Here is an 18,129-nt window from a genome sequence, read left to right as displayed (position 1 = left end):
TGGCCTACAACTTCCCCCCCGTATCTTTTGGAGGGTAGGAGGAAACCAGAACCCCTGGAGAAAATCTACGTAGATACAGGGAGAACATACAAACGCCTTGCAGACAGCGTGGGATTTGAACTCCAGTGCCAATCACTGGTGCTGAAAAGGCACTGCTACACCCACCTGCCTCCCTTGTTGGAATGGAAGGTTTATAGAGCTGGGGATGGGTAGAGAGTCAGGGAGGAAACAGAGATTGGGAGGGGTGTAGGGACAAAAGTGGGCTACAGAGACAGGGAGGAGTATAGGGGCAGGAGGGGGGTTACAGAGATAGGGGTTTAGGGACAGGAGAGGGTTACAGAGACAGGGAGGGGTGTAGGGACAGGAGGGGGTTACAGAGATAGGGAGGGGTATAGGGACAGGAGGGCGTAACAGAGATAGGGAGGGGTGTAGGGGCAGGAAAGGGTTACAGAGCTGGGGAGTGGTGTTGGGACAAGAGGGGGTGACAGAGATAGGGAGGGGTGTAGGGACAGGAAAGGGTTACAGAGCTGGGAAGTGGTGTTGGGACAGGAGGGGGTTACAGAGATAGGGAGGGATGTAGGGACAGGAGGGGTTACAGAGATTGGGAGTGGTGGAGTGTCAGGAGTGATACAGGGTCAAGAAGGGATGTAGGGACTGGAGGGGGCTTCAGAGATAGAGGTGGAAAGTTGGGTAGGGAGTGTACAGGGATCGGGAGGAATGCTGGGGAAGGGTGGAGAGTTTAGGGGTATGGGTACAGGTATAGGGAGGTGTGTTAGAGATAGGTGGAGAGTTGGAGGTGTATGGGGTGGGGTGTAGGGACAGGAAGGGGTGTGTACAGGGATAGAGAGGGGGTGTGTACAGGGATAGGGAGGGGGTCTTCAGTGCTAGGCAGGGGTGCAGAGGACAGGAGAGGGTGCACAGGGCAACGGAGGGGTGCAGGGATAGAGAGAAGTGCAGGGGACAGGAGGGGGTGTACAAGGCTAGGTAGGGTGCAGGGGACTGGAGGGGTGGATGTAGGGCTAGGTAGGGGTGCAGGGGACAGGAGGGGTGGATGTAGGGCTAGGTAGGGGTGCAGGGGACAGGAGGGGTGGATGTAGGGCTAGGTAGGGGTGCATGTAGGGCTAGGTAGGGGTGCAGGGGACAGGAGGGGTGGATATAGGGCTAGGTAGGGGTTCAGGGGACAGGAGGGGTGGATGTGTATTGGGATAGGGAGGGGTGCAGGGGACTGGAGGTGGTGAACAGGGCGAGGGAGGGGTGCAGGGGACAGGAGAAGTGGATGTGTATAGGGATAGAGAGGGGTCAGGGGACTGGAGTGGAGGATATGTACGGGGATGGAGAGGGATGCAGGGGACTGAGGTGAGGTGGAGAGTCCGGGGTTGGGGGGTGGAGCGTGTGATCTTGACAATGAGTTAGATCCGAGGGGAAAGTCTTGCACCTGCAACCGTGTTTAATCCGCTTTGTCTCTGCGGGGGATTTCCAGCCGAGAGTCCGAATTCCCCGTCTCGGTCACGGCCTCGTCTGCCTCCCGCCCTGCCACAGTTCCGAGAAATCACAGGGTGCGCGAAGGGGAAAGTGAAAGCAAAAGCAGCCGCTCCGGAGTCGGCGCATCCGGACCCGGACTCGGGCATGGCCGCTGCCGCTTATCCGCTCGCTCTGTCGCTGCTGCTGCTGACCGGCCTGTCCTTCGCAGCAGGTGAGACCACCTCCCGCCACCGCGCCCCCCCCGGCGGTTCAACCCATCTTGTACTGCTAGCCATGCACAGGCCTTTGCTCGCAGCGCTGCAGGCTCGTTCGGTGCACCATCCCCCCACCCCCCGTCGCAGCTCTGGGTTCGATCCCGACCTTCTGTGCTGTCGGTGTGGAGTTTGCAAGTTCTTCTCCCACATCCATCCCCAGTGGGTGGCCCTATATGCACGTTTGACAGGAAAAACAAATTGTGCATAGGATGCTGGCAGACTGCAGATGTAATTAATATATATATTTTAAAGATTTAGTCCAGTATTTTGCATTTTAGTGCAGAGGTTTCGGGGATGCATTTTGAGGATCCCAGCAATCGGGTTCATTGAGGCCGAAGGGGGCCCTCTGGAGGCTTCCATCACCCTCAACAAAGTTGTCCTGCCAAACAACCCTGGGAAGACCGAGTATCGGCTCATCGGGGCGGCACAGTTTGGCGTGCCAGCGATTGGTATCAGGATTCGAATCCCGCGCTGCCTGTAAGGAGTTTGCACGTGTCTCCCCGCATCAGTTCCCCCCCCCCCCCCGGGAGTTGTAGGCTAATGGGATGTAAAATGGCCTGTAACCGCGCTGTATCCCCCAAAAAATGTTTTAAAATTATATTCAAGAGGGAAATGTTTGTGTGTATTTTGGTCAGTATGGTTCATCGAATAAAAAAATAAAAAAATTTAAAAAAAAGAAAGGAGGTGAGGAGCTGGAGGGAGGAAGACAGGGAGATGAGGTAACAAGAGAGCTGGGGGAAGGGGTTAACAGAACTGTTAATACTGATGCCATTTGATTGGAGACTGCCAAGGTGGAATACAAGGTGTTGTTCCTCCAATTTGCAGCTGGCCTTACTTGGCAGTGCACAAGGCCAGTGACAGAGAATTTGATATTAGAAAATGTCCCAAACTGAAGAGCAATGAATCTGCCACAGGCAGGAACAAAGTGATAAAACAATGCATTCTCTATGACTGACATTTACTTAGAGTCTTTGGCACAATCTGTTTCTTGGATTGACCAATCTTTAAATGTATCCTGCAATCTTGTATAATGTATCCAGTAAAATTTATCCAGTCGGAGGAGCTTGGTGAAAGTGACGGGGTTAATTGGTCAAAGGGTCGATAAAAAGGAGTAAAAAGGGGAGGGAGCGGCCAGTGAGGAGTGGGGCAGTGAAGGAGTGGAGACTTGGGCTTGAGGGACTTCGGTAAGAAGGAGCTCCCTGTGTGGTAAGGTGTCCTTTTTGGTTAGTCTTTTAGTATTATTTGTTTAGTTTTTCTTTTTAAATAACCTATATACATTGAGAAGGGAGGTAATGGAGTCAGTTGGGGTAGTTAAGTGCTCCAATTGTGGGATGTGTGGAAATCAGAGACTGCACAGCTGTACCTGATGATTACACCTGCAAAAGGTGCATCCAATTGCATATAATGAGTGACCGTGTTAGGGAGCTTGAGTTACAATTGGATGAACTGAGGATCATAAGGGAAGCAGAGGTAGTGATAGAGAGGAGTTACAGGGAGACAGTCAGGAGTCAGGGAATTGGGTGACCATAAGGAAAGGAGGGAGAGTGCCAGTGCAGAGTACCCCTGTGGAAGTGCCCCTCAGCAACATGTATTTGGCATTGGATACTGCTGGGGGAAGCAGCCTACCAGGGATGAGTTGTGGGGGTCAGGTCTCTGGCACAGGGGCTGCCCCTGAGGCTCAGAAGGGAAGGAGGGACAAGAACAGGATAATTGTGGTTGGGGACTCACTTGTCAGAGGGACAGATAGGAGGTTTGTTGGATGAGATTGGGGATCCAGGTTGGTCTGTTGTCTCCCTGGTGCTAGGGTCAGGGATTTCTCTGATTGAGTTCACAGAATTCTGCAAGGGGAAGGTGAGCAGCCAGAAGTCGTGGTCCATCTAAACCACTTCAAAATACTCTGTCACAAGAGTCTCTTGGGCACAAGAAAAAAAGAGCGTTACAAGGCTGGAAGGCTTTAGTACTTTTTGTATATGGGTTGGCACAACATCGAGGGCTGAAGGACCTGTTCTGTGCTTTAATGTTCTATGTGGGGACCAATGACTTAGTTAGAAGTGGGGATGAGGTCCTGAAACAGGAATACATAAAATTAGGCAGGAAGTTAAAAAACAGGACCTCTAAGGTAGTAATCTCTGGACTGCTGCTGGTGCCACGCGTTTGAGAGGGTAGAAATAGGAGGATGAATGCGTGGCTAAAGAGCTGGTGCAGGGGGCAGGGGATAAGATTTTTGGATCATTGGGATCCCTTCTAGGGAAAGTCGAACTTGTACAAAAGGTATGGACTCCACTTGAACTGGAGGGGGACCAATATCCTGGCAAGCAGATTTGCTAGAGCTGTGGGGGAGGGTTTAAACTAGTTTGGCAGGGGGGTGGGGAGCAGAGTTTGCAAGCAGTGTCTAGGGTGCATGGCCACCTAGTTAAGAATGATAAAGATAACAAAGGAAGGATGGAGGTTAAGGTAAAAGGTAGAATAGGGAATATATGTGAGGGTCATTCTCTGAAATGCGTGTACTTTAATGCAAGAAGCATAGTGAAAAAGGTAGATGAGCTTAGAGCATGGATTAGCACTTGTTGTGGCAATTAGTGAGACCTGGTTACAGGAGGGTCAGGACTGGGAACTAAATATTCCAGAATACAAATGTTTTAGATGTGATAGAATAGGGGGTAAAAAAGGGGGAGGAGTTGCTCTGCTTGTTAAGGAGGACATAACTGCCATGAGGTGGCAGGATGGTTTGGAGGGATCGTCCAGTGAGGCTGTTTGGGTGGAATTGAGGGGTGGAGGAGGCATGAGGGTACTAATAAGAATGCATTATAGACCACCAAATGGGCCAAGAAAATTGGAAGAACAAATTTGCAAGGAGATAGCATATATGTGTAATAAACATAAGGTAGTGATCATGGGAGATTTTAACTTCCCTCACATTGATTGGGATACCCATACAGAAATAGGGCTGGATGGGCTAGAGTTTGTCAAATGTGTGCAAGATAGTTTTCTTAATCAATACGTCGAGGAACCAACTCGGGACGGTGTAATACTGGATCTCCCGTTAGGGAATGAGATAGGTCAGGTGTCTGAGGTTAATGTTGGAGAACAAATTGGGTCTAGTGATCACAACTCTATTAGTTTTAGTGTAGTTTTAGGGAAGAGCAAAGAAGGGCCTAAAGTTGAGGTTCTGAGGAGTCACGTGATGGAGTAGTGGCCGGTCAGGGAACTCCAGCCCTCTCCGGAAAAGTTTTAAAAAAATACACAAAACACAAAGGCGCAAGAATAAAAATTAAAACAAAGTGAAAGTAAAGGTGGGAAGAAAATGGCAGCGAAGAAAGAAAAGTCGAAAGCAACGGGAAGAAGAAAGAACGTCGGAAGAAGAAGGTGAAGGCCTTACCTGTTTGAGGAGGCCCACTGCGGAGAGAGAAGCCCGCTCCCTAAGGTCAGTGGAAGTCCCGAGCTCAGGACTACAAAAATGGCTCGCGGAGCCAAGTAAAAGTGCGCAACCGTGCATGCATGAGGAGTAGCGCATGTGCGATGCGCATGAAAAAAAAACACTGACGGGAGGGGGGACCAGCTGAGGAGTTGATCTCCACAACTGAGAATGACAGCTGCAACACCACAACAGGAAGAGAACATAGAAAACAACGAGAACAAGAAAGAGAGTAAAAAGAAAACAAGGAAACAACAGATGACCAATCCAGAGGAAGAAAAAGAAGAAGAACATAGAGAAATGGAAGAAGAAGAGAAAGGGAAGACAATGGATATTTTTTTTAAAGAATATATGGAATCAGTAAAAGAATGGCAATTACAAGAATTTAGTGAAATAAAAAGAAGAATTAAAAGTGCAGAAGAAAAAATGAATAGAATAGAGATGGTCATGTCAGATATAGGAAAAAGAGTGGACAAGGTGGAAGAATGAGAAACAGCCATAGAAATGGAAGTAGAGGACTTAAAAAAGAAATTAGAAGAATCTAATAAAAAAGTTAGAGACACAAGAGCTGTTAGCTCAGAAGATAGATATAATGGAAAATTATAATAGAAGAAATAATATAAAGATAGTGGGCCTTAAGGAAGATGAAGAAGGCAAGAATATGAGAGAATTTATAAAAGATTGGATCCCCAGGGTCCTAGGAAGACCAGAATTACAGGAAGAAATGGAAATAGAAAGGGCACATAGAACAATAGCCCAAAAACCAAGATCCATTTTAGTAAAATTCTTAAGAAATTCAACAAGAGAAAATATATTGGAGAAAGCAATGAAGAAAATAAGAGAAGACAAAAAGCCACTGGAATACAAAGGTCAAAAAAATTTTTTCTATCCAGACATAAGTTTTGAACTCCTGAAGAAGAGAAAGGCGTTTAATACAGCAAAATCGATCCTATGGAAAAAAGGATATAAATTTATGCTAAAGTACCCAGTGGTACTTAAAATAGTTATTCCAGGGCAGCAAAACAGACTATTCTCGGATCCGGAGGAAGCACGAAAATTTGCAGAACAACTACAAAACAGGCAGAGAGATTAAAACATGTAACGAGACTAAAAATGACCATGAACTATATGTATGTGTGTATGTATATATGTGTGTACATGAGTGTATCCATATTTAAAGGAAAATATATAGAGTATAGATAAGAATTAATAAGGGAATGAAAGGGAAGAGAGGAAGTAAGGAGGGAATTAAGAGAGTGACCTTTGTTATATATGAAAATTGAAATCTTTTCTGGGGGGGGCTGGGTGGGGAGGAGTTACGGTCACTGCTAAATCAGTTGACGCTTGCAAGTGAATTCGCAAATCCAAATGGAGAGGGGAGATGTGGTTGCCTGACAAGCGATAAAGGGCAACTCAGGAAGGGGAGGGGTTAGTGGGGTTAAAGAAATTTTAGATAGGAGAATAAGGGAAATGTTTGATGTTTTAGAAATGTTGTCTTATAAAGTGTTCAAAACAAGAAAGCAGAAATGGATAAGAAGGAAAGGTGATGATGAGGAAACGGAAAGGAAAGATAAACAAAGTATGAAATGGCTATGTTGAACTATATGACTTTAAATATTAACGGAATACATAACCAAATCAAAAGGAAGAAGCTGCTAAATTTACTGAAAAAAGAAAAAATTGATATAGCATTCGTGCAAGAAACACACTTAACTGAAATGGAGCACAAGAAGTTAAAGAGAGATTAGGTAGGACATGTAACAGCAGCGTCATATAATTCAAAAGCTAGAGGAGTAGCTATATTAATCAGTAAAAATGTACCAATTAAAATAGAAAAGGAAATAATAGATCCAGCAGGGAGATATGTAATGATAAAATGTCAGATGTATTCGGAGTTTTTGAATTTACTCAATGTATATTCACCTAACGAAGAAGATCAAAAATTTATGCAAGATGTATTTTTGAAGATAGCAGACACGCAAGGGAACATACTAATAGGAGGGGATTTCAACCTTAATTTGGATTCAAACATGGATAAAACTGGGAAAAAAATTAACAGAAAGAACAAAGTAACCAAATTTATAATTAAATCGATGCAAGAAATGCAACTTTTGGATATATGGAGGAAACAACACCCAAAGGAAAAGGAATATTCATATTACTCGGCTAGACATAAAACATACTCAAGAATAGACCTATTTTTGTTATCAGCTCGTATGCAAGACAGAGTTAGGGAAACAGAATATAAAGCTAGAATATTATCGGACCATTCACCCTTAATATTGATAATAAAGTTAGAGGACATCCCTCCAAGAATGTATAGATGGAGATTAAATTCCATGCTACTTAAAAGGCAGGATTTTAGAGAATTCATTGAAAGACAAATTAAAATGTATTTTGAAATAAATACGGAATCAGTGAAAAATAAGTTTATACTATGGGACGCAATGAAAGCGTTCATCAGAGGGCAAATAATAAGTTATGTAACCAAGACGAAGAAGGACTACAATCAGGAAACAGAGCAGTTGGAAAGGGAAATAGTAAATATAGAAAAAGAATTAGTAATGAAGGAAGATACAACTAAAAGAAGAGAATTGGCAGATAAAAAAAATAAAATATATAAGGTGGAGAAGAACATAATGAAGACAAAACAGAAATATTATGAACTAGGAGAAAAAAACGCACAAAATTCTAGCATGGCAGCTTAAGACAGAACAAACTAAGAGAATGGTATTGGCATCAAGGAAAAAAGACAAACAAATCACATATAATCCAACGGAGATTAATGAAAACTTCAAAGAATTCTACGAACAATTATACCAAACTGAAAACGAAGGGAAAGAAGGGAAAATAGATGAATTTCTAACTAAAATTGAACTACCAAAATTACAAATAGAGGAACAAAATAAATTAACATAACCATTTGAAATAGTAGAAATACAAGAAATAATAAAAAACTACCGAATAATAAAACACCAGGAGAGGATGGATTCCCAATAGAATTCTATAAAACATTTAAAGATTTATTAATTCCTCCCCTCCTGGAAGTAATCAACCAGATTGATAAAACACAAACCTTCCAGATTCATGCAAAACAGCAATAATTACAGTAATACCAAAGACAGGGAAAGATCGACTCGCACCAGCGTCATATAGACCAATATCTTTACTTAAGATAATAGCTAAACTATTAGCAAACAGATTAGCCGACTATGTACCTAAAATAGTAAATCTAGACCAAACTGGATTTATTAAAAAAAAGACGAACAACAGACAATATTTGTAAATTTATCAACTTAATTCATGCAGTAGAAGGGAATAAAGCTCCAACAGTAGCAGTTGCTTTAGACACAGAGAAGGCCTTTGACAGAGTAGAATGGAATTATTTATTCAAAGTACTACAAAAATTCAGTTTACCAGAGAAATATATTAATTGGATTAAAGCATTATATATGGGGCCATTGGCGAAAGTGACAGTAAAATGGATATATATCAAAGCAATTTAACTTAAGCAGGGATGCCCACTATCGCCCTTATTGTTCGCGTTAGCTATAGAACCACTAGCAGAATTGATAAGAACAGAAAATAAAATAAAAGGGATAAAAATAAAAGACAAGGAATATAAAATCAGTTTATTTGCAGATGACGTTATAGTATACTTAACAGAACCAGAAATATCAATAAAAGAATTACATAAGAAATTGAAGGAATATGGAGAAGTGTCGGGTTACAAGATTAACGCAAATAAAAGTGAAGCAATGCCAATGAATAATGCGGATTTCTCAAAATTTAAGAAAGAATCACCATTCAGATGGCAAATGCAAGCAATACGATACCTAGAAATAAATAAAAATCTCGGCCATCTATATAAACTCAATTATTATCCACTAATGAAAAAAATTACAGGACGATTTAGAGCATTGGAAAGACTTACCACTAACACTAATAGGAAGGATAAACTGTATTAAAATGAACATTTTCCCAAGGATACAATATCTATTTCAGGCATTGCCAATACACTTGACAGAGAAATTCTTCAAGGAGTTAAGGAAAATAAGAAGGAAATTTTTATGGAAAGGGGGGAAACCGAGGATAGCACTAGATAAATTAACAGAATGGTATAAACAAGGAGGCTTACAACTGCCAAATGTTAAAAATTATTATAGAGCTGCACAATTAAGATACCTATCAGATTTTTATCAAACAAGGGAAAAGCCAGATTGGACTAGATTAGAACTAGATAAAATAGGGGAGAAGATACCTGAACATATATAAATGGGATGAAAAATTGGTACAACGTAGGAATTCTCCAGTATTACATCATCTGCTCAATATTTGGAAGAAGATTCATGTGGAAAGGAATAAAACAAATTATCAATTACCAAAACTAATACTGACACAAAATCAGCTAATCCCTTTTACAATAGATAACCTTTCCTTTAGAGAATGGGAGAAAAAAGGGATCAAAAGAATAGAAAATTGCTTTTCAGTAAATAAATCCCTATCCTTTGAACAAATGAAGGATAAATATAATATAACTCAAGATACAGTGTTGGCATACACCCAACTGAAATCCTACTTGAAGGACAAATTGGGAAGCAGTCTGAGGTTACCAGAGGGAAGTAACTTTGAATATGTGATTACAGATACAATGATAATCAAAAAATTTATAACAAATATGTATATTAAACTGCAAGAAAAGGAGAATGAGGAAACAAATGGTAAAGCTAAACAAAAATGGGAACAAGATTTAAACATAAAGAAGGAAACATGGGAGAAATTATGCTCTGGAACTATGAGAAATACAATAAACACGAGGTTACATTATGATACAATATAACTGGATACACAGGCTATACATTACACCTCAAAAGTTAAATAAATGGGACCCAACAGTATCTGACAGATGTTTTCGTTGTAAAAAAGAAATGGGAACAACAATTCATGCAATCTGGACGTGTGAGAAAGTGAAAAAATTTTGGGAAGATCTAAACCAGATATTAAATAAAATCACAGAAAGCAATATACCAAAAAAACCCAGAGATCTTCCTCCTAAGTAACATAAAAAACAAAGAATTTGGACTTGATTTGGATGGTGCACAAAAAAGATTTGTTAGGATAGCTCTAGCCGTAGCAAAAAAATGTATTATGTCAGCCTGGAAATTAGAAGATAACTTGAGAATACAACAATGGTATATAGAAATGAATAAATGTATTCCATTAGAAAAAATAACATATAATTTAAGAAATAATATTACAATATTTGAACAAATATGGGAGCCATACATGAAACACTATAGAGAAAACCTACCAGGGACATCTACCACCTAAAATGACAGAAAGAGAAGGAAATGAAAAGAATTGACTCAGTGGAATTTCTTGTTTATTTTTATTGAGTGACAACATTGTTTGACGGGTTTAATGTATCTTAGATTCTGTACTTTAAATGAATGGGAGGTGAGGTAGGGAGGGTGGGATGGGAAGAGGAAGGGGGGAGGAGAAAATGACACTATATATTTGAAAAGAAAAATGTATGTATCTTGATCAATGTGGTTTATAGTGTGAAAAAAAAATGTTGAGGTTCTGTATTGGAGAAAAGCAAATTTCGAAGGAATGAGAATGGCTTTGGTGAGTTTTGAGTGGGACATGATTTTTTTCAGGAAAGGATGTAAATGAAAAATGGAGAATATTCAAAGAAGAAATTTTGAGAGTACAGAGTAGATATGTCCCAGTGAGGATCAAAGGAAAGGCTGGAAGTCATAGGGAGCCTTGGTTTTCGAGAAATATTAGAAATTTGATTAGGAGAAAGAGGGAGGTGTACAAGAGGTATAAACAGCAGGGTGATGAGAAATTGAAAGAGGACTACAAGGAGTGTAGTAAAAATCTTAAGAAAGAAATTAGAAAGGCCAAAAAGAAGCACGAAGAGGCTTTGGCAGGCAGAGTAAGAATAAATCCAAAGGGTTTCTATAGGTACATTAAAAGTAAAAGATTAGTGAGGGATTAAAAATTGGACCCCTTGTAGATAGGGAGGGTAGGCTATGTGAAAAGTCAGAGGAGATGGGGGAAATTTTAAATTATTTCTTGGTATTCACTAGGGGAAAAAAAATTGTACCAGTTGAAGTAAAGAAAAATAGTGGGGAGGTCATGAATCATATAAGGATAACTGAGGAGGTAGTGATGGCAGTGTTAAAAAAGGTAAAGGTGGATAAATCTCTGGGTCCAGCCAAAGTATTCCCAAAGACACTCAGGGAGACTCTGCACACTCAGTGTACGGATAGTGGGGCCATTAACAGAGATATTTAGGATGTCACTGGTTATGGGGGTAGTGCCAGAGGATTGGAGGATGGCTCATGTTGTTCCGCTGTTTAAGAAAGGGTCCAACCTGGAAATTATAGACCTGTGAGTCTGACGTCTGTGGTGGGTAAGTTGATGGAAAGTGTTCTGAGGGATGACATTTACAAATATTTGGAAGAACAAAGATTGATAGGTAGTAGTCAGCATGGTTTTGTCGGGTAGATCATGCTTAACAACCCTTATAGAGTTTTTCGAGGGGGTTACAAAAAAGATTGATGAAGGGTAGGCTGTGGATTTTGTCTATTTAGACTTTAGTAAGGCTTTTGACAAAGTTCCCCACAGGAGGTTAGGAAAAAAGGTGGAGGCATTAGGTATAAGTAAGGATGTAGTGAAATGGATTCAGCACTGGTTGGATGGGAGGTGTCAGAGAGTAGTGGTAGATAATTGTTTGTCCAATTGGAGACTGGTGACTAGTGGAGTTCCTCAGGAATCGGTCCTGGGTCCACTATTGTTTGTTATATATATTAACGATCTGGAAGAAGGGGTGGTAAATTGGATAAGTAAGTTTGCAGATGATACAAAGATTGGTGGTATTGTGGACAGTCAGGAAGATTACCTTGGCTTAAAAAGAGATATAGGAAAGCTAGAGGAGTGGGCTGAGAAATGGCTGATGGAATTTAATACGGATAAGTGTGAAGTGTTGCATTTTGGAAAAGCAAATCTAAATAGGTCCTATACATTGAATGGTAGACAATTGAGGAGTGCAGATTTAGGAGTTATGGTAAATAGTACCCTCAAAGTTGATACTCAGGTAGATAGAGTGGTGAGAAGGCATTTGGAATGTTGGCCTTCATCAATCGGAGTATTGAATTCAAGAGTTGGGATGTTATGATGAAATTGTACAAAGCATTGGTGAGCCCAAGTTTGGAATACTGTGTGCAGTTTTGGTCATCGAATTATAGGAAGGATATAAACAAAATAGAGAGAGTGCAGAGAAGGTTCACGAGAATGTGGACAGGATGTTAGGGTTTGAGTTACAGAGAAAGGTTAAGCAGCCTGGGGCTTTTTTCTCTGGAGCATAGAAGATTGAGGGGGGATTTGATGGAGGTGTTCAAGATTTTAAAAGGGACAGAGAGAGCCAACGTGGATAGGCTTTTTCAATTAAGAGTGGAAGATATTCAAACCAGAGGCCATGGTTTGAGATTGCAGGGGGAAAATTATAAGGGGAACATGAGGGGCAATTTCTTCACGCAAAGGATGGTTAGGATGTGGAATAAGCTTCCGGCAGGGGTGGTTGAAGCAAGGACATTATTTACGTTTAAGGAAAGACTGGATAATTACATGGAGGGGGGAGGATTGGAGGGGTATGGACGAGGTGCTGGTCAGTGGGACTAGGAGGGTGGGAATTTGTTCCGGCATGGACTAGTAGGGCCGAACTGGCCTGTTCTGTGCTGTATATGGTGATATGGCTAAAATATACAGTAATTCAGATATTACTATTTTGAAACTGCATTTCCACAGAGTCCCCTTTATATTAATGGTCAGCTGTGGTTCAGATAGCAGCACTTTTAAGTGAGATTAAGTTATTGGTTCAAATGCCTCCCTGGGGAAACAAGCACGAAAATCATGGCCAGCAGTTCAGTGGAGTAGATCATGTGTCGGGTAATTGGAGACAAAGTCTTTCAGATGAGATGTTAAACTGTGGGGTTGCCTGCCATTTCAGGTGAATGTAAAAGTCCAATCTTAAAAGGAGGAATGTCAAGGACCTTGGCTTGGCTAACATTTATCCCTCAATTAACATCACCAGAGTATGTGCCCATTATCATGTCACTATTTATTAAACCTTCCTCTTTTCAAATTTAACTGCTGCATTTCCCACATTACCTGCATGGGGTAGTATGGTTAGCGCAACACTATTTGGACCCCAAGTCCAAAGCCCGCTGCGCAGCTCAGACGGCAAAGTCCTCCTCAGCGACAAGATCTCCATCCTCAACCGATGGTCAGAACACTTCCAATCTCTTTTCAGTACCAACCGCTCAGTCCAAGATTCCGCCCTGCTCCAGCTCCCTCAACAGCCCCTAAGGCTAGAGCTGGATGAGGTTCCCACCCTGGATGAGACATATAAGGCAATCGAACAACTGAAAAGTGGCAAAGCAGCAGGTATGGATGGAATCCCCCCAGAAGTCTGGAAGGCTGGCGGCAAAACTCTGCATGCCAAACTGCATGAGTTTTTCAAGCTTTGTTGGGACCAAGGTAAACTGCCTCAGGATCTTCGTGATGCCACCATCATCACCCTGTACAAAAACAAAGGCGAGAAATCAGACTGCTCAAACTACAGGGGAATCACGCTGCTCTCCATTGCAGGCAAAATCTTCGCTAGGATTCTACTAAATAGAATAATACCTAGTGTCGCTGAGAATATTCTCCCAGAATCACAGTGCGGCTTTCGCGCTAACAGAGGAACCACTGACATGGTCTTTGCCCTCAGACAGCTCCAAGAAAAGTGTAGAGAACAAAACAAAGGACTCTACATCACCTTTGTTGACCTCACCAAAGCCTTCGACACCGTGAGCAGGAAAGGGCTTTGGCAAATACTAGAGCGCATCGGATGTCCCCCAAATTTCCTCAACATGATTATCCAACTGCACGAAAACCAACAAGGTCGGGTCAGATACAGCAATGAGCTCTCTGAACCCTTCTCCATTAACAATGGCGTGAAGCAAGGCTGTGTTCTCGCACCAACCCTCTTTTCAATCTTCTTCAGCATGATGCTGAACCAAGCCATGAAAGACCCCAACAATGAAGACGCTGTTTACATCCGGTACCGCACGGATGGCAGTCTCTTCAATCTGAGGCGCCTGCAAGCTCACACCAAGACACAAGAGAAACTTGTCCGTGAACTACTCTTTGCAGATGATGCCGCTTTAGTTGCCCATTCAGAGCCAGCTCTTCAGCGCTTGACGTCCTGCTTTGCGGAAACTGCCAAAATGTTTGGCCTGGAAGTCAGCCTGAAGAAAACTGAGGTCCTCCATCAGCCAGCTCCCCACCATGACTACCAGCCCCCCCACATCTCCATCGGGCACACAAAACTCAAAACGGTCAACCAGTTTACCTATCTCGGCTGCACCATTTCATCAGATGCAAGGATCGACAATGAGATAGACAACAGACTCGCCAAGGCAAATAGCGCCTTTGGAAGACTACACAAAAGAGTCTGGAAAAACAACCAACTGAAAAACCTCACAAAGATAAGCGTATACAGAGCCGTTGTCATACCCACACTCCTGTTCGGCTCCGAATCATGGGTCCTCTACCGGCACCACCTACGGCTCCTAGAACGCTTCCACCAGCGTTGTCTCCGCTCCATCCTCAACATCCATTGGAGCGCTCACACCCCTAACGTCGAGGTACTCGAGATGGCAGAGGTCGACAGCATCGAGTCCACGCTGCTGAAGATCCAGCTGCGCTGGATGGGTCACGTCTCCAGAATGGAGGACCATCGCCTTCCCAAGATCGTATTATATGGCGAGCTCTCCACTGGCCACCGTGACAGAGGTGCACCAAAGAAAAGGTACAAGGACTGCCTAAAGAAATCTCTTGGTGCCTGCCACATTGACCACCGCCAGTGGGCTGATAACGCCTCAAACCGTGCATCTTGGCGCCTCACAGTTTGGCGGGCAGCAGCCTCCTTTGAAGAAGACCGCAGAGCCCACCTCACTGACAAAAGGCAAAGGAGGAAAAACCCAACACCCAACCCCAACCAACCAATTTTCCCTTGCAACCGCTGCAATCGTGTCTGCCTGTCCCGCATCGGACTGGTCAGCCACAAACGAGCCTGCAGCCGACGTGGACTTTTTACCCCCTCCATAAATCTTCGTCCGCGAAGCCAAGCCAAAGAAGAAAGAAGATTGCAGCACCAGCGATCTGGATCTCCGAAGGTTTCCGCTCGATTCCAAGGCTGCTAATATTATTAATTCAACCTTGTTTAGGAGGGGTCAGAGTAATTGTTTTTTTTTATTTACCTTTTTTCTCTTGGGACAATAAATACTTATGGGTTTGATTGAGATTTCATGTACTATCATTAATGTATAATATGTTAATCAATATTAATATATATTGCATTTGGTTCTTTATGTTCTTGATTAAACTCAATAAAAATATATTTAAAAAAAAATACTTTAAAAAAATTAAATAAGATAGAGGTTGTTTCCACGTAGCTGAGACCAGAACTGGGGGGGTCATTGCGGAAGAACCAGAATCTGTGGAGTTTGTGGCCAAGGTGGGGTCATTGGGTGTATTTAAGGCAGGGGTGATGGGAAGAAGGCTGAGTGGGGAAAATGGATCAGCTCATGTTGGTGGGACAGACTCGATGGACTGAACGGTCTATTTCTGTTCCTATGTGAATCTGTGGTTCTCAACCTTTCTTCCCACTTTAAGTAATCCCGATTAGTAAGGGATTGCTTAAGGTGAGTGGGAAGAGAAGGTTGAGAATCACTGCTCTAGACCCAATTGTGACTGAAATATTTTGCTTGTGAAAAATTGTCCTTGGCCAAATTTCTCCTAACAATTTTTTTTTAAACCCGTTAATAACAAAAAAAAAGTATTCGAAGGGATTTGAAACTTCTCTTTCATTTGATTAAAAGATAAAAAAAATCTCCCTGCATCAAAACAATCAACTTTTAAAATCCCCATATTGCTCCGTAGTCTTATAATTTTTTATATGTAATGAAACTAAAGAATTCTCCAGATCTGTTAACATAAATTAATACATCATTTGCAAAACGACTAATTTTAAATTTTAATCCCTTTAATATCAACATCTTGTCTTATTAATTGTGCCAATGTTTCAATTGCTAAAACAAACAATGCAGGAAATAAAGGACAGCCTTGTCTAGCTGATCGTGTCAATGGAATATATGAAGAAAGTTGTCCATTGATAACTACTTTACCCAGAAGACTTCTATATAAAGCTTTAATCCAATTAATAAATTTTGACCCAAATTGAAATTTTTGTAAAACATTTAAAAAAAATTCCATTCCAATCTATTAAAAGCCTTTCTGCATTTAACGACAAAACTAACGCCAAATCCAATTGTCTCTGAGAACTACGTATTAAACTAATCAATTTCACTCCACTATCAGAATATCTTTTCTTCATAAATCCAGTCTGATCTAAATGGACCGACTCGGTAAATATTAATTTACTCTATTCGCCAAAATCTTCACCTCAATTTTATAATTAATATTCCGGTCTTTATCTTTCTTGGGTATCACTGTTATTACAGAGTTTGAAAAAAGATTCAGGAATAGAACAAATTACAGTCAGTTGTTTTAGTATTACCATTAATAAAGGCATCAATAAATCCTTGAATTTATAATAAAATTCATCCTCTTCAGGAGATTTCCCATTTTGCATAGAATTTAAAGCTTTAATTTCTTTCGACGTTAGAATTATTACTTTAGAATTATTACTTGTGAAGGAAGATTCATTTTGAGATTTATAAATTATTACAAAATAAAATACCTAAACTGGATATTCATAAGTCGAGGGTGAAATAGGAATTGGATTTGAATAGAAAGATAGATAAAAGTGTTTGGAGGAACTTGTGTAGAGACAGTTTGACTAAGGTCATAAATATACCATATAGATTGGTACAATATAATTTTTTACACCAATCGTATTTAACTCAGATATTTTTAGAGTAGGTATCAAAAGTGAATTTACCACTTGATCCATTGTTATTATTAGGGGATATTAAGCCTTACGGTTGAGATTGGCTGCGTATCAAATTGAATTTTTACATTTGGCTTTGGCTGTTTCTAAAAAAACGTTTAGCTATTACATGGAAATCTGATTTGGTTTTAAGTCTGAAAAGATTTGATGAAATGAAAGCTTGTATTCCTTTAGAGAAGATAATGTATAATTTGAGAGATAAATTTTTTTTGCGTAGAAGTGTTGTTACAGACTTCTGTGTGTATTGGCCTTTGTGTTGTGTGGTTTTGCGTTGGAAAATGACAGTTTGCCTTTAAGAGCCAAGGTGAAGGTGGACTGCTGAGAGAGTGGGAGACGGACTGGGCATGTGCAGATGATCTAGAAATTTCTGGAGTTGGAAGACAAACCAACTGTGGCTGTGAAGTGGAAGGAGGCCCAAGCATGAGTCATTGTCTGGGAGGCAGTTTAGAATGATGGGCATTTTAAAAGGGATGAACATTCCAAAGGCAGCCAGAAGGATTCGTACCAAGCCAGTGGTTCCTCTCTCTGCAGCAACACAAGACAACTTCGAAATTTGTTCTCTCTCTCTCTCTCTCTCTCTCTCTCTCTCTCAAAGATCTTTTGGCTTCAATTTATCAAACAAACTGAATTTTGTTTATGATCTTTGCTTCGGTTGAGATCGAAGTTTTGTGTGTTTTGTGTCTGTGTTTCTGTGGGCTGTTTGGAAATATAACTTCGACTTTAATTATATATGTTCTGTTTAGGCTGGGGTATTTATTAGTTTTACACTGTTATAGAAATTTGCATAGTAATCAGTGGGCATTGTTATAAAAGGAGGGATTTTGAATTAAAGTTTGAAGGTGAATTTTTTGTTAATAAAGTAATTGTTCATCTTTACCCCTGTGTGATATGCCTTCTCTGTGGTAACAGTGTGGAGTCTATATTTAAAAATTCTTGGTGTTAAAATTGGA

At 41.3% G+C, this 18,129-nt stretch overlaps 1 protein-coding gene across 1 annotated transcript in view; it reads left to right on the top strand.

Moving 5' to 3' along the window:
• The first annotated feature begins 1,423 nt into the window (after positions 1–1,423).
• LOC138754790 (tapasin-like) overlaps positions 1,424–18,129 on the top strand; it is a 33,035-nt gene continuing 16,329 nt past the window's right edge. The window contains exon 1 of the mRNA XM_069919609.1: positions 1,424–1,693. Coding sequence (XP_069775710.1) covers positions 1,627–1,693 — 67 coding nt within the window. The 5' untranslated portion in view covers positions 1,424–1,626. The remainder of the gene's footprint in view (positions 1,694–18,129) is intronic.

Source organism: Narcine bancroftii, chromosome 2 (assembly GCF_036971445.1).
Source record: "Narcine bancroftii isolate sNarBan1 chromosome 2, sNarBan1.hap1, whole genome shotgun sequence".
NCBI lineage: Eukaryota > Metazoa > Chordata > Chondrichthyes > Torpediniformes > Narcinidae > Narcine > Narcine bancroftii.
This window is presented reverse-complemented; position numbering and strand designations above follow the sequence as displayed.